This window comes from Exophiala dermatitidis, assembly GCF_000230625.1.
Source record: "Exophiala dermatitidis NIH/UT8656 unplaced genomic scaffold supercont1.7, whole genome shotgun sequence".
Taxonomy (NCBI): Eukaryota; Fungi; Ascomycota; class Eurotiomycetes; order Chaetothyriales; family Herpotrichiellaceae; genus Exophiala; species Exophiala dermatitidis.
In genome coordinates, this window is record NW_008751652.1 from 2509335 (window position 1) to 2531347 (window position 22013).

General features: G+C 51.7%; 9 protein-coding genes across 9 annotated transcripts; 4 read left to right on the plus strand and 5 right to left on the minus strand.

Annotated features, from left to right (window-relative positions):
- Window positions 1-122: 122 nt before the first annotated feature.
- Window positions 123-1067, plus strand: HMPREF1120_08706 (uncharacterized protein; the record flags this gene model as incomplete). Its single annotated transcript, XM_009162975.1, has 1 exon — window positions 123-1067. One exon carries the CDS (start codon window positions 123-125, stop codon window positions 1065-1067), a length of 945 nt encoding a protein of 314 aa, XP_009161223.1.
- Window positions 625-1852, minus strand: HMPREF1120_08707 (uncharacterized protein). The gene has a single exon (XM_009162976.1). It carries the CDS (start codon window positions 1484-1486, stop codon window positions 1121-1123), a length of 366 nt encoding a protein of 121 aa, XP_009161224.1. The 5' UTR covers window positions 1487-1852; the 3' UTR covers window positions 625-1120.
- Window positions 1853-2095: 243 nt separating this feature from the next.
- HMPREF1120_08708 (uncharacterized protein) lies at window positions 2096-5489 on the minus strand. The gene is made up of 3 exons (XM_009162977.1): window positions 4908-5489; window positions 4774-4844; window positions 2096-4722 (listed from the first exon to the last, which is right to left on the minus strand). The coding sequence occupies exons 1-3, from the start codon at window positions 5029-5031 to the stop codon at window positions 2728-2730; spliced, it is 2190 nt and encodes a 729-aa protein (XP_009161225.1). The 5' UTR covers window positions 5032-5489; the 3' UTR covers window positions 2096-2727.
- On the plus strand, window positions 5420-6981 carry HMPREF1120_08709 (uncharacterized protein). The gene is made up of 3 exons (XM_009162978.1): window positions 5420-5956; window positions 6016-6207; window positions 6331-6981. The coding sequence occupies exons 1-3, from the start codon at window positions 5954-5956 to the stop codon at window positions 6541-6543; spliced, it is 408 nt and encodes a 135-aa protein (XP_009161226.1). The 5' UTR covers window positions 5420-5953; the 3' UTR covers window positions 6544-6981.
- Window positions 5953-8859, minus strand: HMPREF1120_08710 (phosphatidate cytidylyltransferase). The gene is made up of 3 exons (XM_009162979.1): window positions 7925-8859; window positions 7082-7875; window positions 5953-7031 (listed from the first exon to the last, which is right to left on the minus strand). Exons 1-3 carry the CDS (start codon window positions 8457-8459, stop codon window positions 6993-6995), a joined length of 1368 nt encoding a protein of 455 aa, XP_009161227.1. The 5' UTR covers window positions 8460-8859; the 3' UTR covers window positions 5953-6992.
- Window positions 8654-12446, plus strand: HMPREF1120_08711 (uncharacterized protein). The gene has a single exon (XM_009162980.1). It carries the CDS (start codon window positions 9234-9236, stop codon window positions 11709-11711), a length of 2478 nt encoding a protein of 825 aa, XP_009161228.1. The 5' UTR covers window positions 8654-9233; the 3' UTR covers window positions 11712-12446.
- On the minus strand, window positions 11892-17267 carry HMPREF1120_08712 (uncharacterized protein). Its single transcript, XM_009162981.1, has 3 exons — window positions 16892-17267; window positions 16224-16838; window positions 11892-16169 (listed from the first exon to the last, which is right to left on the minus strand). Exon 3 carries the CDS (start codon window positions 14206-14208, stop codon window positions 12781-12783), a length of 1428 nt encoding a protein of 475 aa, XP_009161229.1. The 5' UTR covers window positions 14209-16169; window positions 16224-16838; window positions 16892-17267; the 3' UTR covers window positions 11892-12780.
- On the plus strand, window positions 15850-19742 carry HMPREF1120_08713 (tetrahydroxynaphthalene reductase). Its single transcript, XM_009162982.1, has 2 exons — window positions 15850-17854; window positions 18173-19742. Exons 1-2 carry the CDS (start codon window positions 17770-17772, stop codon window positions 18907-18909), a joined length of 822 nt encoding a protein of 273 aa, XP_009161230.1. The 5' UTR covers window positions 15850-17769; the 3' UTR covers window positions 18910-19742.
- On the minus strand, window positions 18960-21820 carry HMPREF1120_08714 (ABC transporter ATP-binding protein ARB1). The gene is made up of 3 exons (XM_009162983.1): window positions 20908-21820; window positions 19716-20857; window positions 18960-19654 (listed from the first exon to the last, which is right to left on the minus strand). The coding sequence occupies exons 1-3, from the start codon at window positions 21532-21534 to the stop codon at window positions 19528-19530; spliced, it is 1896 nt and encodes a 631-aa protein (XP_009161231.1). The 5' UTR covers window positions 21535-21820; the 3' UTR covers window positions 18960-19527.
- Between the last annotated feature and the right edge of the window lie 193 nt (window positions 21821-22013).

Below are 22013 nucleotides of genomic sequence, written 5' to 3' on the forward strand. Positions count from 1 at the left end.
TTGCGGTCAGGTATAAGTACCTAACGTAGTGGAACTTCAATCGTCCTCAGTACTGTAGGTACTGTACCGTGCGGTTTCTGTCGCTCTCTGCCTTGCCCATCGAATTGTTTACATCCAAGTCGATGGGCCGGTATTGGAATCAATTCCGATTCCTCCCCTCCTTATTCTCTTCAGCCGTTGGCCGCGCAGGTTCCTGTCTGCGACTGAGAAAGCACAGGCCGCAGTCATGTCCGACGCCGTTCATCCCCGTCCCTTATTACGTGCCTACGATCGCTCTGCCGGCGCCCCTACCATCGATCGTTGAGATCGAGGCCTCGACAGAAATTTTGAGGGAGCGGTCAACTGTAAAGGTTGTTGCGATTGGCTCGCACTATGTCGTCAAGTACGGGGAGACGCTCAACTTGGAGGAAGGCCGCATGATGGTGTTCATTGCCCAGCATACGCAGATCCCGGTTCCGCGGGTATATGCCCTATTCCGGGATGGCAAAGACAGGTCGTTCATTGTCATGGAACGAATCCATGGACAGACCTTGAAAGAAACCTGGCATACCTTCACTGATCACAAGAAGCAGCTGATTGTCACGCAACTAAGGCATTGTATAAGACAATTACGCAAAGTCGGATCGCCCGGGGGCTATTGTGGTCTCGACCAAAAACCTCTTCTTGACGACATCTTTTGGACTCCCGAACAAGACTGCAACGGCCCGTTTGACACGGAAGCGGATCTGAATGCTGCAATAGTCAGGAAATGTCGCACATCGGAGGCATTGAAGCACAAGGCGGAGTTTTATAACCTTGTTTTCCCGGAGGTCTTGGTCGGCCACCAACCAGTCCTGACACATGGGGATATTCAAAAGAAAAACATTATGATCCGCAGGGGGGACGAAACCCAAGTGGTCATTCTGGACTGGGAGGTTGCGGGCTGGTACCCGACCTACTGGGAATACGCGTCGACCATATTCGCTGCATGGTTCGAGGACGACTGGTATCGATGGATCCCTCAGTTCCTGGAGACGTTTCCAAACGAATACGCATGGTACGCTATGGTGGCTCAAGAGATTGGATAGAGTTCAATGGTGGAAAACGCCATCCAAGGCTTTTTTCCTTCGCAGGATCACTCTTAGCGTTCACGACGGAAGTATCCTCGGTTCTCCAGTTCGGTAAGGGCTTCCCGAACCCAATGCCGACAGTCTCTTTGAAAGCTGACACCCGCACGGTATTCATTCTGTGGCATGCGAATGGTTCGACAGACTTGGTCCACCTTTTGAAAGTCGGTTTGAGCGATCTTGCCCTGCACATACTTGTCATGGTATTGCTTGGAATTCTCAATGTTGTTGCGTTGCTTCATTTCGTACTGCCACCCTGGGCCGTGTCCCCCGATGATGTGGTACAGCCATCCTTTACCCGCTTTCTCCTCGATATAGATTCCTTCATGAAATATTGGTATTGATGTGTAAGAGACAATGTAGACGGTATACGTGGCCATTTTTGAGGAGGATTCGGAGAAGGAGGGAAAGTCAATTTGTGGATAACGTTGAGAATGGTAGAAACGCTGGGGGTCGATTCGATCATGAACGATGATTAGAGAGTAGGTAAGTGAGGCATGTCGTGTTTGTATGCAATCAGTCAACCCAACTTCTTACATGACTTGTGATGCAGTGCGTTGGCAGGTCCGCCTCTGCAGCGATGGGATCGTAGAAGGTGCGACCAATTCCTTGTACCGATTCATTAGACGCAGTTAACTTACTCACCGATTGGCTGGACGCCGTCCAATACCGTAGGAAGAATGTTTGGGACGTCGGGAGGTAGGTAGCAGGGTGTGAAGGATAACAGAAACCAATTCAAGTTCAAGTGCCAGTGTAGTAGTGGTGGTCCAAAGCTTCAAGCTTTTTTTTCCATCAAATATGATTACGGGAACAGTCCTCTCTCTTCACGGGAATATCGTCCACGGTTACTAACTGGGTTTCAACCAATCTTTTGCAGAAGAGAACTTTCTACCTAGGGATTGAATGGCAAGCCGTTGCGGTAACCTGCAATTCCGGTTGAAATGCTCTTCAAAAGTGAAAGACGGTTCGGGCGGCAATAATGTCTGAGCCATTGCGGAAACGATGTCATTATTGACTACAGTGTAGTACCTAGGTATCCAATGTAATATATAAAATGTACATACTTCCTGGTTCATTAACGGAAGGGTGCCTTGAATGAACAAGAGTTCGCTCGTTTTTCGGTAAACAGCTCAGGCTGGCCGCTAACAACCCCCATAACTTCGACCTGGCCCGACATCGACGTCGGACTGAGCAGATAAACACGACGAGGAAGGGAGAGCCTCGGCATAATGCGCTGCTTTCAGCCAAGTTGGGTAGCGATGGAACATAGGTAATGTGGTTAAGATAAGATGCATTTATATATACATAAAGTAGATAGTGCGCCGGCAAAACCATAACAATGACAAATCCCTACCTAAGGTTTAGGTACCTTGCATTGACATGACCTTCCTCCTGACCCGTAACCTATTACTCCAATCCCTTCCTGTCCTATTTACAATAACGCCGGGTAGCAAACAGAAAACGGGCCCCCTCCCCCTTTCGTGGCAGAACAAAAATCAAGGAATATGGTAGATGACAATCTCAGCAGAGAAGAACGGGTTCCGTACCTTGGAGCTTTGTACACTTGACTCCACCGTGCTGAATGTTTGCAGATTGCAGATCGCAGATCGTAGATCAATTCTCAATCCCGCGCATCTTTGGTAACGATAGTCGACCTGCCCGTCTCCAGACTCAGTCGCGGACTGCAGTCAATAATACTGCTTTCCGGGGTATCGTCCGTGTTGCTGGGCGTGTATCGAAATCCATCTACAACCGTCAAATCGCCCTCGAGTTCCTCTTCATAGCGAGGCGGGGGCGCCGCATACGAAGGCGGAAGATCCGAAAAATGACTGCTTCCGACGCCCGCGTCAAGCTCAGCCGAGTAAGACGGATAATGGGGCTGAGGATGCGGGTAGATGTTCAACCGAGCCCGGCCTTCCTCGACGCGAACCAGATCCCTGACGAGATCAGAGGCGTTTCGCAACGTCCGGATCTCATTCTGCATGACGTCTTCCAGTAGGCCTTCTTGCTCCAGGACCATCTGGCGCTTCTCTTCATAGTCGTTTGATGAACTATGTCGTCGGTATCGGTTCAACCAGGTCGTCCACCGGTGTTTGCACGCGGCTTTGCGGTACATTTTCCGGGTGCGCCGTTCTTCACGGCGTGCGGCCCGGTCGGCTTGGCGTCGGGGGTCGCGGTACCATGCGCTCTTGCGGATTAGGCTGAAACAAAGGCCTGATAGGAGAATGATTAGGGTGAGTGAGATGACTGAGATGCCGAGTTGGTATTCGAGCTTGTGGCCTCGTCCTCGATGTCCGAAAGGTGGTCGGATCCCCGGGTGTGGTCCGTGTCGGCCGAATGGAGGTGGAGGTGGAGGGGGGTGTCCTTGATGGTCAGGAGGAGGTGGTGGTCCTTGATGGTCCGGAGGAGGAGGAGGAGGAGGTGGCGGTCCTCCTTCATGATCTGGGGGAGGGTGAGGGAATCCTGGAGGCGGGGGAGGAGGAGGAGGTCCTTGATGGCCTGGAGGAGGAGGTGGTGGCCCTTTTTGATGATCCGGTGGAGGGTGCGGGAATCCTGGAGGCGGCGGTGGCGGCCGGAAGTGAGGTCCAGGAGGTGGATGAGGATGGTCTTTATCAAAGGGCGGCTGGGGGTGGTCTTTCATTGGAGGATGTGAATGCTCTCCTTTGTGTGGAGGAAATGGAGGTGGAGGACGAGGATGTTCTCCAGGTGGGTGTTTGGGTCGCTCCGAACCTTGATCGAATGGCGGCCTTTCACCATGAGGATAAGGTAATGATGCTGGTCCTTCTTTCAGAGGTCCTGGAGGGGGAACCGGCCCATCACCGTGCGTCTCTTTAGTGGTGTCTGCATCACCTGGATGTCCAAACTCTTTAACCGGCTCGTCCTGTGGACCATGATGGCTCATAGCCGGACCATCGCCTTCCTTCATGGCATCACAGAATTGCTGATCCACGCCGTCTGTACACCCCATTATCCGTTGTTTAGGGTGGGAGAACCGCAGACTGATGAGCTTTTTGATGGTCGGAAACTTGCTGACGGCAGTTCGCCAAAGGCATTTTAGGCTCGAACACTGCTGGAAGTCTTGCTTCAGCAAGGACATGATCTTGTGATGATTTTCTCGCAACTCCCCATGAAGTCGATCCATTTCCTCCTGGAGTCGTTCTAGTTTCGCAAATTCTATTTCTAATTGGGCCTCGACCGGAACGGCATCCGTCGGCATGGCTGGCACAACGGCCAAGGCTTGATCTTCTGGGAGGAGCCATTCGTCACAAATGTTCTGCGAGAAGATATCGTCGATGGGTCTGTCTTGGAGGCGCAGAATGGTAGGGCTTCCCATTTGCTTGAACGAGGTGGTGAAGCCAGAACCATCTTGGACATGACGTTGGCCGGCAATGTCGTCGAAGCGGACCGAGATAATCGAAGCTTTGCCTTTGAGACATGTTGCCTGCCACGAGGCATGGATCTCCTCCTCGGCCAGACCGTTGAGCGGTCTCGACTTGAATGTAATCTGGCCATTGGCAACATCTTCCCCTTGGGCAAGCGAAAGTTCATGGCCGTTTAGACGCGGGGAACGGCCGCTGCATTCTTCATCGGCGGCATCGATGTCGAGAGTGAGTTCCTTCACACGATGTCAATAGGCAGCAATGGAAACGGAGCCAGTAAAACCCACCAATCCATCGTTGGAGCCGATAAAACAGCCCGGGCAAGGGGCTTGGAAGTGGACAGAAATATGTTCAGCATCTGGATTGTGTTAGTGACCACCAAATCCAAATCTTAAGGCTGTCGCCATATGGGAGATTGTACCTGTTGTACCAGCAACAGTGGTGATATCCTTGGCAAGCGGATCGCCCGATGAAGGGCGTGGGCTGGGCAAGCCCGAAACAAGAGTGGAAAAGAGAACGGCGGCCTTGGCTAAAGAAGACTTCATGATGAAGTCTTAACTCATCAACTGAGTCAATAAGCCTGGAGAGTTGAATGCCGGATCGAAGCGAAGACGATAGTAGATAGATAGGTAGAATCGGTCTATCACTGAAGACGCGAGTGTGACATGTTTCGGCGCGGAAAATCAAGCACAACACCCCCGGGACACCTTACAAGGCCACCCACCAGCAGTCCTGTGTAAAGGAACTGTATAATGCTTGCGAGAATGGGAGCTGGAAATCAATGGAAGGATGAGAAAGAAGCGAAGGGGAAACAAACGCCTGGTTTTGGCTGGTGCCTGAAGGTTGAAGAGGGATGAGGCCCGGGGTGGGAGTAGAAGTAGTGAGGTAGTCCAGTAGTAGCTGTCGATTCCCAGTCTTCCCGTCTGTCACTCACCAACCGTTGTCGTCTTCGTATTTCTCGGTTGAGCCACGCGCTGCGCAGCCCCCGAGCTCGGATTCTTGCTACAAACAGGGACCCGAAAATCCGTCAAGCCGCGTCAGCAGATGCGCGGCCGACCGAACGAGACCAGACTAGTAGCCTGCTCCACAGACGGGCTCCAGATCATTGGATGGATCAAACAGCCTTGCACGTGATACGAATCATGTGATTTAGCTGTGATTACATAATATTCAGCCTGCTCAATCAATGCCAAGTATCAATTCTGCTTCACCGGCAACGACAATGACGACGGCGACCGAAGCCGATCTTCACCCACCGACAGCGAACTGGACACTGTCACTGGCACAGCACATCTAATAAATTGCTACAAGCTATCATCTCTATCATCGTTAAGAAGGGGTATTATCTAGGACAAAATACGAATCATCGGACCCGTCCCTGTTCCGCGTGCTATATTGCACTTCGACTTCGATTGCCGAATGAGCTACACCAAAAAAATCAGCACTTGCATCACATAAAACGCCAATATGGTGAGTCTTAGCTTCTATGTCGCGCGCAACAGAGTACAGTCTAATCACATGATCTCCAGCTTCCATTAGGCCTGCTCACAGCGGCCCAAGGCCACCCCATGCTTGTTGAGCTCAAGAATGGCGAAACGCTCAATGGCCATCTCGTCAACTGTGACACTTGGATGAATTTGACGCTCAAGGAGGTTGTCCAGACAAGTCCGGAAGGGGACCGGTTTTGGAGACTGCCTGAGGCATACGTGAGAGGGAACAATGTGAGTGACTACCCTTGGCAGTGTCCACATTTATCCTCCAGTCTCTCGGCGCCTAAGATCTGGAGTTACTCCTACTAATGTGACCCTTGTTTCCTCTTTCCACCGCTAATATGATTCCGCCAGATCAAATATTTAAGAGTACCTGAGGAGATTATAGAGCTCGCGCGGGAGTCCCAACAACACCAAAGCCAACAAGGAGGCCATGGCCACGGCCCGCGCGGCAGGGGTGGGCAAGGTCACCGCGGCGACCAAGGAGGCCGGGGAGACAGAGGGCGTGGTCAAGCGAGAGGTGGTCGTGGTGGCGGTCGTGGTAGAGGCGGCAGAGGGCAGAGTTGACGCTGATGGCACTAAATGCTACTTGACTTTCCCAGTGTTGTACAACACGTTCTCAAGCGAGCGAATCTGATCGTTCATGGAGCCGGAACTCAAACAGGCATCCTCATTGTTAGAGCCAGCCGATTATTATCTGAAGCTACCTGGCTTTTTCTCGTGCCAACCTTCTTTTTAGCTGGCTTCTGTGACCCATGGTCAAATCGTACAAGAAGAAGAAAAGAAAACGGGCTCTGCGCCTGCCGATGATGGGTTCAAAAACGTCCCGGCTGCGGTCCATATCTGGGAAACCGGAAAGAAAAAGTTGCTTTGCCGGACGGGGTTCATCACATGGTAGGATGTCTCAAGACTCCACAGCTATGCACGCCTAACATCCGTGCTGGTACCTCGACCACTCCACAGAACAACAATGAATCGAAAAAGAAAAAACTTTCGTGGTGCTCGTTTGCCATTCCTTATCTTTTGGCGAATTCGACCGCAAGACATTGTAGAACCTGTCACTGTTAGCATGGTTACTAGTAAGAAAATGGTGGTGGCTGTGTACCTTGTCCGACACTATTCCCTGATTGTAGAGGTACTTCCCCAAACCTTTGACCACCTCCACCTGTTCTTCAGGGGTCAGGCCCACAATCGCAGTCTCGATGACTGCGCCAACGCTCGTCCGGTATACCGCGATAAAACTCTGGTAGTACATGTAGGAAAAGAGACCCATGATAAATTGGCAATCCATGCGATCAGTCATGCCTCCATGTCCGGGGATACTGTCGCCAAAATCCTTGATCTTGAACGTCCTCTTCAGTCCTGAAGCGAAGAAACCTCCAAATGGAGCAATCAGGGAAGCGAAGGTTGCGAAAATAAGAATGTGGAACTGCATCGGCTCGATCCAGAGCGTGTAGTCCAGCCCAGTCCATTCGGGGAGATGGTAAGGCTGAGCCACAAAGACTGGGTTAGGGGTGCATTCCAGTCCAGTGAAGAAATTGGCGCCCAGATCATTGACCGGGCAAATGAAGTACTTGTAGCGCATAAGTAGGTTCGTGAGAGCAAACCCGAAGATGAGCGTGCAAATCCATGCACCCACGAATCCTTCCACCGTCTTCTTGGGAGAGATCTTGATAAGTTGTGTGCGACCAAACGTGATGCCGCAGATGTAAGCGAAAATATCGTTGGTGATCACCAGAGAAACCGGCAGGAAGAACCAGATCATGCCTTCGAAAACATTGTTCATCATGAAGTGCGCTTGGACGACAATGAGGTAAAGTGCCATGTGAGTCCACGCAAACTGAGTAAACTGGAACTTGTAGTGGCCCTTCTTCAACGATGCGACGAAGAAAACAAAACCTACAGCAGAGTTAGCAACCGTTTTTCACTGCTGTTGATGTGTACGTACCGAAGATATACATCATGAAACTGATGAAGCGATGATGGGTCGCAAAGGGTAGGAGGACTCGGTCAACCAAAAGTACATGCTTAAAGTAGTAGATGACGCTCTCGCCGTACAAAAAGTACATCGTGATCGCAAGGAAGTACCAGTTCAAGGACCGTGTGAGTGGAAGATTCTTCTGCTTCGTCGGGACTTGGGCAATCGCTATCACCTCTTTGAACGAAATGATCTGAACTGCTGTGATGATCATGAGGACATAAACATGTCCAGCAAACATGGCACCGAAAAATCCACTGATCATCACGATAGTCCAAATTGTCCGAGTTATAAAGGTCGCCTTTTTCTTTTCATAGTCCGACGCCTCGGCTGGCTTTTCTCCCTTGACGAGTGATCCATTGCGATTGGAATTGTTGTCGCCTTCTTTTAGGGGACTCGGAGGTTCGGAAGTACTTTCGCTTGCTGTAGAAAGACTCTGGCGTCGGTGATCTTGGCCATTGCCGTTCCCACGGTGTTGGAATTTGACTGATCTTTGCTTGGGCATTGTGACGAAGCGTAGGGGACAAGGCTTCCAGGATAGGAGGCCTACGGAGGCCGAAGTGAGATTTGGCTGTATATTCTATCGCAGACTGCGACGAGAGGGGACGTCTTGACACGTGCTGCCTAGCCAGTGTGTTGTCTCCAATGGCGGAAATTGGCTCTCGGCAGGATGATCGCTGGCAGTCCGCAGGACTGGAACCGCTTGCCCTTGTGTGACGCGCTGCTTTGGTCAATCGTATATCCACGGATGACAGAGGCAGGTTAAAGCAATCGTCGAGACAATATCGCGGTTGACGTCTTGCTGCCAAAGAGGAACAAAATCTACCGCTGTTAAGAGGAGCCGTAAACCGGGCAGTGGAGCGAACCGCAGCGCGGCTCCCAAGTTTTGCGTCATTCTAGGTGAGGTGCACAATAATTGTGCTTGGATTACAAGGGCAGGGCACCTACTATGTACTACCACAGCCACCAGGAAGCCGGATTTACCATTTATCCGCAGAACAATATCATCACGTGTGCCCTTATCATATTATGTAATCTGCGCTAGGGTCCCAATCCGCAGACATAATACAGCGGGACATTTGCAGAGCGATATAGACTCTGGCGACCATCAACACAAACATCACCACACCACCACCCTTGGCCTTCACGACGAAGCGCGATAAGACGCGTGTTACGGCTGCATGTTACTGTGGGCTGCTGCACCAGGCCCGTAACGTCTCATGCAGCGACATAGACATCCTCAAGAGGCCATATTCTGCCTTCCCCATGGAGGTCAAACATGAATGGCATGGACGACAACGAAGACGAAACAGATTTGTTCGACGATGACTTTGATAATCTGTCAGAATCCGCTCTCCGGGAACTTGAGCACCATGCTCTTATCTCAACTCAGCAAGCCTCTGCCTTATTGCGTGCCCAAAATACCACGGACCCGGTGCCTAAGGACATTTCCTTGCCCAACAATCAATTTCAAGCACAACCACCATTGAATGCCAAAGCGCAACCGAGACAACCCTTCACTCATCGGCATCTTACCGAACCACAATCTGAAGATGAGAGTTTCGACCTGGTCGGCGAGGAAGGCGTGTCGACCCCGGTTGACGAGTCTGGAGCGTATTCTTTACGTCGACTACAACCCAATGAGTCGGTTCAGCGAGGGCAATTCGGCCAGCAACATCCGGCTCAGGGATACAACGGGCTCCCCCACAGAGGAATGAACAGGCCACAGGGGCAGAGTCAACCAGGGACACATCAGGAATCTCGAGGAGATGGCCGTTATGGCGGGGTTCGACCACGACAAGACGCGATGCTTCTTGACAGGCCTTCCGGGCCCTCGCAAGAGGCTACTGGTTTAATGCAGCAAGGACATCGAGGGGACAACTCTCGCACGATGGAAGACCTCTTGCGAGAGCGCGAAGAACTCAGCCGGGAACTTCAAGCAACAAAGGATACCGTTCTGATGCAGAAAGGCGAGATATCAATCATAAGGACAAACCTTGAGAAAGAGAGCAAGGTCTTCGAACGACAGCTGGCTGCTCTCAAAAAGACAATGGCAGAGGAGTCTGCCAAACAGAAAGCTGCTTTGCAGGCAATGATGGAAAAGAACAACACCCTTACTACCAGCTACAAATTTCTGCAGCAGGAACATGACCAGGAGCTTCAAAATCTCCAAGCCTTGCAACAACGGCTGAGAGACAGACAACAATCCGGGAACGAGGACAGCCATACGACAACACCGAAGCGCGGTTTCGTCGGCTCTCTTCGTGATGGCTTCGACAATGATGATGTGATGGTCGTTTCCCCATCAAAGTCTGGTCGACGCTCGAAACCCGGAACTCCTCCTGCTGGCAATAAGAGAAAGCGGAAGGCCGATGTCACGAGTCCGGTTAAGCCACTGGTGCTTCGAGCCTCGACCACCAACCCCGGCCAGATGCTACCGCCACCGCAAGAAGAGTTTGTGCATGCCGAGGAGCAGCCCGTCACCATTATCCGAACGGACAAGCAGGCTGAACGGGACCTACGCTTTTTGCAGGACATTCTGGAATACCGTGTCAAAGGATCCGGGGAGACGTTGGTCGAAGCACTTGTTGGGTTCAAACTGCCAAGTACTCCGACAAAGACGTTTTCAGCTGTGCTGCTCGAAGGCACCGCTCGGGTTAAGGGTCATAATATCCTGCGGGATATCCTACAGATTTTCACCGATCTCTGGTCGAAATCATTGAAGGAGCAGTACTATACGCCCATTGCCCTGCTCGTTGAGGTTGTAAATCACATTATCGATCTCGACATGACCATTGTTGATGCCGACACAGTCTCCTCTCTTGCCCTTGTGCTTCAGGACTCGGTTGGCATCAATGCCAACACGCGTTTCAAACATTCTCCCGTCAACCACGCAACCTTCGGAACGGTGCGCGAGACACCTCAGGCGCTCCTCAACCATCAGGTCAATGGGACAGATTGTCTAGAACTGCTACTCACTGTGGCATACGCCGTCTCCGATGATTCCCAGCTGATTTCCTTGTTCTGGCGTGTGATGAACCCGGAATTTGTTCTGATGATGCTCAACGTCTGGCAACCTATTGCGGACATCACACTTATGCTGCGATTGCTCGCCACGAGCACCTTTGCGGAAACGTTCGGCAGCATATGCGTCGATGACCAGCAGAAGAAGATCGAAGACTATGTGTTGAACCGAATCTGCTATCTGCTCTGGGAAACGCCCAAGGTGGACGAAGGACTGCCTCCCAACACCACCGAGGAACTATGCCAACTAAGGCTCGAGGTCATGGATTTGCTGATCCGAATCGCCATCACATCGTCTCCTCATCCTCACCAAGACCAGTCCCACCACGGCAGCAGACTGATTGCGCATCATCAGAGTGCGATTGGCCGCATCGTTCGCAGCTTATATGATGAGGTCTCTGCCATGTACGAGCTCACTTCTTCGCATGCTCTTCACGCAGAGATTGTGAACAAAGGTGTGCACTTGCTGTATCATGTCCTCCAGCTGCATGGACAGGAGATCAATCTCCAGGACAAACTGTCGGTGATCAATGGTGGCGTGCACAAGCATTGCGTCGTGCTCACCAGGCTTGCTTTTTCCGAGGGCTTCTATGTCGACCGCTTGATTCGCGATGAGACCGTCGCTATGGCTACCAGTATGCTCGAGGACAGTGTCACGCCCGACGAGGCGGATGAGTTGATTGAGGCCTTTCCTGGCTTCAAAGGCCGCGGCGAAAGTGTCGTGGCTGACTGAGGGGCCGTTCCGCTGTATCATCCTACCATTGACGGCCTTGCGATCTGCCCTCGTTCAAGCGGGAAAGAATGACGGTTAGCAGGGGCAGTTAGTCAACGCGGCAGATGTCAAGGTGTCTGGTCTGGATTGAGTTGGATCGACGTGTCATGAAGCTAAGAATCGAAATGAACAACTTTGTAACTTTAATACAATGTATGTCTCGCGGCTAAGCTGCTAGCTGGGGGTTTTGCTTTTCCCCTGTCCATGATCCCTGGGTCACCACCCGTATGTTGATTCTGATTTCGAGCTTCGCCTGGATATCCTACTATCGTTCAATGTTTGGACGGGCCGGGCCGCTTTTGCACGTTCAAGTTATCAGGGACATCTAGATCCATTTCCCACGGGCATCCCCCATTCATAGAAATCTCCGTTTGTTTGACCCTGCTCCCTGGCATTCCCCTTCCTCCCCTTCATTCGGTCCGAAGATGCATCCTGTCGCGTCCAATTCAGTCAGTTCGGGGTTTCAAGTTTGTGCAGTTCAAGCTGTGCAGGGTTATGGTATACGACCATCAGAGGTCAGAGGCCCCCATCCTATTTCTCCGTATCAGCATGTAACTATATGCGGCCTGCCCATGATTAGGACATGGTCCTTGGTGGATCAAATAGCTGATTAGTTCTCTCCCTTCTGGATGTATGGCAATTGCAATGTTTCTATTGCGAGTTCATACCTGACGGTAGTGCTAGGAAACATTTCTCACATAACCGCTAGATCCATCATCTCTCATTGGTCATCTCATCATCATAACGTCAGTTTAATAGATCCGATATTGTAGGATCTATGCATAGCAGCGACATTCCATGATCATACCCCAGCTTGAGTGTTCTCATGGATGGGATTGTCGAAAACCCGAAACCCGAGAGAATAAATCGAGAGAGTAAATCGAGAGAGTAAATCGAGAGAGTAAATCGCCTTTCCATCTTCTTTCCCAGGTATACCCTATCCTTCTGTGACTCCTCAACTCCACTGAATCTTTCCTCCTCAATCTTTCACGAGAAAGAGCACCAAAAACGTAACTCGTCAGCGATGTTCCTATTTCCGGTGAAAACGTACGCGACATTCCTCCTCATATACCTTGAACTGCTCCATCTTCACCTGTACGAAGTTCTCCATTTCCGAACGCATTTCGATTTCCAGGGCGGCGACTTTGTCATCATCATCATGCTGTCGCAGGGCAGTCCAATAGACCACGTCCAAGTCGAAACTCTTTCTCATCGCATAGTTGAACCAGAACCGGCCCGTGTCCCAGGATTCACGCATCATAGCAGCAAGGCTCAGTCCTGATTCCTTTGGCTGCTGCTGCTGCACATTTGCTGGCGCTGCTTCACCATCACCATTGCAATTGCACCTTTCTTCGAGTTCAATCTGCTCCAGTGCTCGTAGAAACTGCTCCATTCTAGGCTTATAGAGAGACACAAATTCTTGCGGGGCGCAACGATCAAACCACACCTCCGGCCCGGACAATAGCAGCCACCACGGCGGATCGTAAGCAAACTGGGCCGGCATGGCGTTGGTGAACTCGAAATCAAAAACAGCCGTAATCCGGTAGGTTTCCGGGTCGACAAGCATGTTCGAAGGTCTCAGGTCGTCGCAGAATGGGATGAACGGACCGGCATCATCGTCGACACAATATTTTGGGATCAAGTCGAGCATTCGATGGCGGGCTATGAACCTTCCTCGAGCGATTTCCGGGCTGTCGGCCACGTTGCGCTGCGTCCATAGATGGGTCAAGTGCTCTTTAGCGACTGACTTGAAATAGTCGCTTGTGCGGTCGAATGGCTCTGTGGGAAACTGGTCTTCAGGGAAACGAGTAACGGTAGCTAATTCGTTCATGTTGTAGGTGAGAGGTCTTGCCGCCACATGCCAGGTATTGGAATTGTTATCCTTCGAGATGGCGCCAATCTGAGAGAATCGAAGTTGAGAAAGTTGGAGCATGTACCTTGCAATCTGACGGTAGATTTTGTCCAACAGTTCATTGTCGATATTCGGGTCGAGAACCAACTCTGGTGCAGCAGGCTGGACCAAGATGGTTGACAAATGTATTCCTTCTATGAAATCCATCATTATGAATGGTCCGAGTTGGTGTGGGCTTTCATTTGTGAGCCCCCAGCTGTGTACATGAGGCACAGGAATGGTAGTATTCTGCCTTAAGTACTCCATGACGCGGACCTCGTTTGTCACTTTCTCGTCTCGGAAAGTGGTGTGACCAGGCTTAGGGAACCGAATGATCACGTCTTGTCCATCGTTGAAGCTGACGCGGAAGCTGAAATTGAATGAGCCGTTGAGAAATTCGACATAGCTGCCCGTTCCTCCTCCTGGCCGGCAACGACCAGCAAACTCGACCAAGTCTTTCTTTGCGTTAAATACTCTTACTAACCATGCCCGATACTCATCATCACCGTCAGTCTCTTCCAGCTCGTCAAAGTAGGTTTTGAAGGGAGATGTCTTCGTCTCAACCATGCTGCATCCTGAGACGAACCCATAGAATGGGAAGTTCGGCGCACTTGAGGGAAGTCTACGATATGGGATGTCGTTTCCTCACAGCAAGGGAGAGAGGGATTCGAGATCGCCTAAGATGGGGCAGGGGTCGGGCCGAGCGAGGATCCCAGACCACACCTCATAATAACTTTAACGACACTCCAGCCTTCGTAGCACCTAAGATTTGACACGTCACCCTTGCATGATGATGAGTGCATTGGCCTAGGGCCGTGACATGAAAGGATCAGTGAGGCTGTACAGGCTGGTAACTCGAGTGGGCGGGTACGTGTCTGCAAGGAGGTGCCAATCACGCGGGAAACCATTCAAGCGACAAGAACTGCAGAGCGACCAAGATCCGGTCCGTGGTGGATGGGTTAGCAATCAGTTTCTGGGTAGGCTCGCGGTGCATATACCACTGCTTCCAACGGCGCTGAAGGTCCAGGCCTTGGGAACAATGCTGTGTGTTCGTGTCACGGTACTGCGTTGATGATTGGCATCCGGTGTTGCTGCCGCGGAACCAGAGAAACTAGCCGAAGCGCTGGGGCGTCCACTAGCCTATCCGGGAGCATGAGCGAGATGCATACTAGTACTGCACCGCTTTTTAGGCGTAGACAGCCGAAGGTCGACGAGGCAATCTGTTGGACCGCATAAGGTACAACGCCGATGAGCTGCTTCGAACGTATAAAGATCTATCCGGGGATTATGGGTCACTTTTCATCGAATTTGTTGAGGACGCACAGCTAATGTCGTTCACGCAGCATACCTGGGAAGAGACCGACTCCCATATATGGCTCGTCGCAAGCACCGCTCTCCCGTCGAGAACCATATAATAGCATGGAAATGGGCGAATAAGGTACGGCAGGATTCTGGCCTGATTCCGTAATGGAAACTCCAAGCTCTGCGTATTTCCTCGTCAAACTCATCCAACGTGCGGACGAGTTGGTTCTGGCGTACAACGGAGATGCGTGCCACTAAGGCGGCCATAATTGGGTTCAAGGCTGCTCGTGGAGCAGCCTACTTGCCACGGACACCTATCGCTAACAGCTTGCTTCAGTTGCTTGGCCGAACGGGCCGCAGGGCGAGCAGGGCGACGTTGACAAACCAGAAGCCGACAATTCCAGGCTGTGCTAGATGCAGTCGTGTCCTTAGGCACGCTTCCCAGCAATAATTCCGGCCAGGCAAAAGACACTAGTACCGGATTGCTTGATTGACAGTCGACGGTACCATCAGGGGCGTTTCAATCCGGGATTTTGGCCAGATTCAAGGGGAAAGGACTTCGAAGTGTACAGGTCTTAGTACGACGATGGTTGTTGATAATGATACCAGCAGAGTTCCGGTCGCCCAGCTGAGGGCAGCTCTCAGCAGCAGAGACGCATCAAGCGATTATCTGATACTGTCGTGGTTGTCGGGACTGCGGAATACCTTTCGGCGCACAACAGTGAGTGTCCGCCAGAGGTCTCACTTCATATCCCCAAAACTTGAGGGCAACGATCAGGGTCTGCAAGCCGTCGCAATGCAAGCTGGCCATATCGTATAGCATGTGAGTACACGTACACGTCTCGGCGTACTCAATCGAAGAATTGGTGCATCTCCCCAAAACGTAGGGAAACGGTCATTGTGATGCGGTATTCGGAAAAGACCTTACTTTCGAGGCTGTGGTCGCTCCGAGAAGTTGTGATCGATCGGGAATATCTTCAGACTGACAAAGTCAAGATTGCGAGCTGGCCGCCAACGCCAGGTTATGAGGGTGACGAGCAAGTATAGAGTTGAATCTCTATAGCCCAGAGGACGTCTATGATACGGAATAACTTACCTTGACCTAGAAGAAGGTCCTGCTATTAAGTGTCCTGCAGCAAGCGGACGGGCTGGGGTGCTGTCATGCGCGAGGCCAGTGTTCTCACCACGTCCAAGTCCCCACAATGCTCAATCGATACTGAGCTCGTCTCATCGCAATCGACATCAGTTGGACGAAACCTGCAAGCAGAAAGGGATGTTACCTGGCGGCACCGCAGTTGCAGTTTACAAGGACGTGCCTGCGGGTGCTGATCTGGCAGACCACACGGAAAGGAACCATGATCCAGCTATACATCCTTGGCACCTCTGCAATAAAAGTTGACGAGAGTCGGTCTTGCAGATGAAGAGGAAGGGGAAAGATCAATCAAAAACACCACCACTACTACCAGGAAGACAAAATAGAGTGCTTCGGAAGAAGCGGGTGTGCCTCAGCGTCAGTAAAGCGGCGGGAGAGTAGCCTCAAATCAAGAAAGGGCGGCAGGATTTTGGAGACCATGTTCATCTGCTGGAATCATCTGCCGGACTTGGACTGATTGACCAGGCGAGATCTGAGCGATATCTACAGCTGTACAATATGTACCTACTAGTCCTAGTAAGCGACGCTTTGCATGCTCCGAGATTGTCGGTCCGGAGTAGCCGCGGAGCAGCCCATGCGGTCGGAGACTTGAAGTTGGACAACAAACAGATCGTCACTGCAATCCAATGCTGAAAGCCGGACATTCAATGGAATTTATATATACTATATTAAGCCCCATGCGCTTCTGAAGCAGATGGCTTCGAGTTCAAGCTGCAAGCGGACGAGAGGTGCACTTCCGATACTACGGACCGAAAGTTAACAGTCCTTTCATCGCTAGCGGAGCCTGATGCGTACCTATGCTGCCCTACGGACGGCCAAAACACAAGTGTCTCGAGTCCGTCGTCCACCGCGGGCCACAACTTGAACGCCCAGCAACTGGAGGTTGGGGGAAGGGCCTATGGTGGCTATGCCGGGCCCCTCTTCTCCTGTCCTCTCCACCAAGACCGATGGAACTAGGGCCCGAGACAGCGCAAAGAGGCAAAGAGACACCGCACATTTTTATGTCGTCGGTCTTGGTTCCGTTTCCGCTGACACCACTTTCCGCTCTAGCTTGGGAACCAACATCATCACTACTGAAAAAGGGGTCCCCCAAGTTCACCGCGAAGTGAAAATGCTGTGGCTGTTAGGCTTACACTTCTTGAGGGCTTGGGCTTAGGCTTCGGCCCCCGAGCTGTCTTAGCGAGCGAGTTAGCGACCCGAGCGACTCGATTCATCCACCCGTTGGGGGCAGCCAGCCCCAAAAGGGCCAGTGTGATAAGCGGGCAATATTATGACCGTGTACTACTCTCCTAGGCCGAGGGGGCTCACCCCTTCCCCTGGACGCCTCTTCCCCCTAGCGTCTTACCGTGATCTTTAGCTTGCGGCTGATGCGTATCAAAAAATAGAAATGGACACCAAATCAAAAAGCCTGTGGCCCGCCTCCCCTCCCCTCCAATCCACTTGCGCTCCAACCCAATCCAATGCCATTTCATCAATAAAGCAATAATATCAAACACAAGACCGCACCTATTTTCTTTCTTCGCAGCCGGTCCTATCCTCGATCTACTATACCATCTACTACAGCTATTTATTTCCCCTGACACTTTGGGAATCGATTCCTCTGCAAAGGCATACATATATCCTCTATACTCTCCCTCCGGACACCAACTCCCACACATCCCAACAAAAACACAATGTCTGCCACGAGAGTCGCCAATGGCACCGGCGCTGTGCCCAGCTACCTGCTCACCGGCAAGGTCGCTATTGTGACTGGATCCGGTACGTTTAAACAAGAGAAGACAGAACACATCTGAGTTCAACAATATACATTGGGAGAAGATCGATTTCCAATGGAAAAATGCCCGAGCCCATTGGAAATCCGAACACCCCTGAATCCCACACTTCATATTGTCAAATGTCCTGCAAAAAGCACATATCATTTACACAGACAATACACACTACACCAGATTCCCGAGAACCTTGGATACCCTGCCCAATGCCCCACCAGTTTATGACCAAAGTCTCTGCACTCACCGCCTATTCCCACCCATTGAACCCAAGAAACATCCAAAACTAACAACATTCCACATCTTCCAGGACGAGGAATGGGCCGCGAAACCGCCCTCGAACTCGCCCGCCGCGGCGCCGACGTGGTCGTCAACTACGCCAACAGCTCCAAAGCCGCGGACGAGCTCGTAACCGAAATCAAAGCCCTGGGCCGCGACTCGATCGCCGTCAAGGCCAACGTGTCGAACGTATCGGAGATCATCGAGCTGTTCGCCCAGGCCAAGAAACACTTCGGCAAGATTGACATTGTGGTGTCCAATTCTGGCGTTGTATCATTCGGCCACTTGAAGGACGTGACCGAGGAGGAATACGACCGAGTATTCAACATCAACACCCGGGGACAATTCTTTGTCGCGCGCGAGGCCTACAAGAACCTAGAAGTGGGCGGCCGCATCATCCTGATGGGCTCGATCACGGGTCAGGCCAAGGGCGTGCCTAAACACACCGTCTACTCGGGCTCCAAGGGCACGATCGAGACGTTCGTCCGCTGCATGGCCATCGACTGCGGTGACAAGAAAATCACCGTCAACGCCGTCGCCCCCGGCGGTATCAAGACGGACATGTACCATGCCGTCTGCCGCGAGTATATCCCCAACGGGGCCAACTTGACTGACGACCAGGTCGACGAGTATGCCGCCACCTGGTCCCCGCTGCACCGTGTCGGCCAGCCCATCGATGTCGCCCGCGTCACTGCCTTCCTGGCTTCCCAGGATGGCGAGTGGGTCAATGGCAAGATCATCGGTGTCGATGGTGCTGCTTGCATGTAAAGGAAAGAAAAAGGGTGTTCGATTCCAATTGGAAAAATCAACTTTTGTGTCAGGGGAAAGATAGATAGATCAAAAGGATTGGATGTACCTTGGCATCTATTCTAATATCTCGGCTTGGATGCTCGCCCTGGATCTCCATCTGACTCGTGACACGTACACGTAGACATCGACATACTTTCTCCTCCTTTTCTTTTCTCCCTCTCACAAACGGACCGGGGCTTAGGAACTAGAAGAATATGTTTGCTTGTGTTTTTCCAGCCAGGCACGCCCTATCAACATGCGGCATCTCTAGGCTAAATACGGCTAACGATGCCACCAAAGCCGAATCCTCGACGCTCAGAAGGCAGTGACATCCGCCAGAGTAGTCACCTCGACTATATCTGGAGATATTTCTCAATGGCCTCCGCAAACATGAGGCATGTCCAAGCGAGGTCATAATCGTCATGCGGTCTATCCCAGACGCCGAAGAAAGGCACACATAAACCCGCGTAAGACATCTTTTCACTTTTGAATCTGCACAAAACCGGCAGACTGCGACGTCATCAAGACCCAATTCATCGGCCCAGGTCCAAAGGCAATGAGACCCGGAGCAAAAGCATCGACGAGCAAGGAAGCAGCTTAAACTTGACCCATGGAAACCATCTTCTTCCGCAGGTAGTTCTTGTACTCGCCGATTGAGCCGTCCCATCGTCGCACAGTCTTGTTCTCGCAGACCATGATGTCCTTTGCGATCTTGTCAAGCAATCTGAAACAACACGTTAGTCTCCATGGAATCAAAAAAATCATATGAGGTTAGATAAACTTACCTGAAATCGTGGGAAACCACAACCACACCACCAGAAAAGGCATTGATGGCATCGGCCAGGGAGTCGATGGTGGGGATATCAAGACCGTTGGTAGGCTCATCCAGCAACAGCATGTTGGGAGCCTCGATTGCCAAAAGAGCAAACACCACTCGGGATCGTTGACCTTCGGACAAGGTTCCCATCAAGGCGGTCTGTGCATCACCGGAAAGACCATATCGGCCAAGTTGCTGTCTCCAATATTGGTAGTCCTGCGAGGTGGAAGCATACTTGTCACGGACGAAGTCGAGAGCCGATTTGGTCAAGTCGAGTTGCTCGGCCGAGTGCTGCGAATACAGGCCAAGCTTGAGATGAGTGTGTCGGCTGACCACACCGCTCGTTGGGCTCAGTTTACCTGTCATCAAGCGGAGCAAGGTCGATTTGCCCACACCGTTGGGACCGACCAGAGCCATTCTGCTGTCCATGTCGACACCCAAGTCAAGGTTTTCGTATAGGTTGTCCTCTGGTTTGCCCGAGTAGCTGAAGGTGACATTGTCAAAGGACAAAACTGGGGGAGGCAATTTCTCCACATCGGCGAAGCGGAAAGTGAAGACACGATCCGGCACAACGGGTTGAATGAACCCATCGGCCTCCATCTTGTCCAAGATCTTCTGTCTCGACTTGGCCTGTCGGACCAAGTTGGCATATGTACCAGCGGAAGCGATGAATTTCTTGATATGGGCAATTTCTTCTTGCTGCTTGAGGTACGCCTTTTGCTGGTTGGTCTCCTGTTCGCTCCGAGTCTTGGCGTAAGAATCGTAGTTACCACCGTAGTAGATGAGTTTCTTGTCTCTCATATCGATCATGTTGGTACAGACGCCGTTCAAGAAATCCATCGAGTGCGAGACGAGGATCAAAGTCTTGTCCCATTTCTTCAGGTACTCTTCCAACCACACGCATGCTTCAAGATCCAAATGGGCAGTTGGGTCATCGAGCAGAAGCAAGGACGGCTTGACGAAGAGTGCTCGGCCAAGTGCCACACGCATTCTCCAGCCACCAGACATGTCCTTGGTTTTCTTGTGGATGGTCTTCTTGTTGAATCCCAAACCTGTCAGGATGAGGGAGGCTCGGACTTCGAAAGTGCTGGGATCCATGGCCTCAGAGCGCTGATGTAGTTAGCACATTATGTCCACGATAGCGACGGATGTGATCTTACCTCGTAAATGTCCATCAAGGCTGGACTCTCCGGGCCTTCCTTCTCCAAGATTTCTTCCGCCAGATCGTCCAATCTCTGTACCTCCTTTTGTGCCTCAGTAACGACCCACTCAAGGGCGCCCATATCGGTAGGGGGAGCACCCTCATTCAACAAGTAAATGTCAACGTGCTCTGGGAAAGGATACTCTCGCTTGGCGATGGCTTTCAAGAGAGTCGATTTGCCGCAGCCGTTCTCGCCGAGCAAACCGTATCTCCGACCAAAGTTGACTTCGAGCGTGGAGTCCTGGATGAGAACCTTGCCGTGGAACACCAGCGAGCAAGATGTGATCTTGACGTCTCGACTGGCTTCCTGCGAGGCCAGCACACCAGTTGTGACTCTGTCGGATAAGCCGTGCTTGTCCATTTGTTCGGTCAATTTCTTGACCTTGTCCATCTTATCGGCGGTCGTGGCCGGGACGTCTTCTTCATCTTCATCCAGCATGGGAGGACCATCGTCGCCAGCGACGGAGGAGGCTTTCGAGCCATTGGTCGATGCATTCTTGGAGGATAGTTTGGAGGCAGCCGTCTTCTTGTCGCCTTTCTCGGCCTTTTTGGCCAGACGGGCGGCTTTGGAAGCAGAGATAGGCATGTTGGCCAAAAGCTGGTGACGGGTTCAATTAATGTGGTATCGGTTGTCGATGGTCGCTAGGCAGAACCAAATCCGTGGCTTGCCGGAATGAAAGAATGCAGCAAGGATAAGAAGCCAACCTCGACGAGATGGGCTTTGTATTAGGCGAGGATCCTGCCAGGAATAAAAATCAGGATCAGTCGACAGATACTAGTAGTGAAGCCCGCAGTATCAGGCGGTGCCGTGGTGGGGTTTCGGGCTCAACTTGTTTGTTGGAAAGTCGCAGTTCTTTCGATGAAAATTTGGGGCGCCGTCACCGTCTTTGCCAGCCAGCGATTGGCCACCATATTTGGCAGAGGCGAGCAAACACGTCACATCTGCCAAGCCAAGTGGCGGCAGGCAAAAGCCGGGTTCGGCCAACCACAAACCACGGCTGCACGTGAGCCCAAATCACTGTATTGATGATTACAGACTTTTCGTCAGCCCCAAGGACGAGGCTC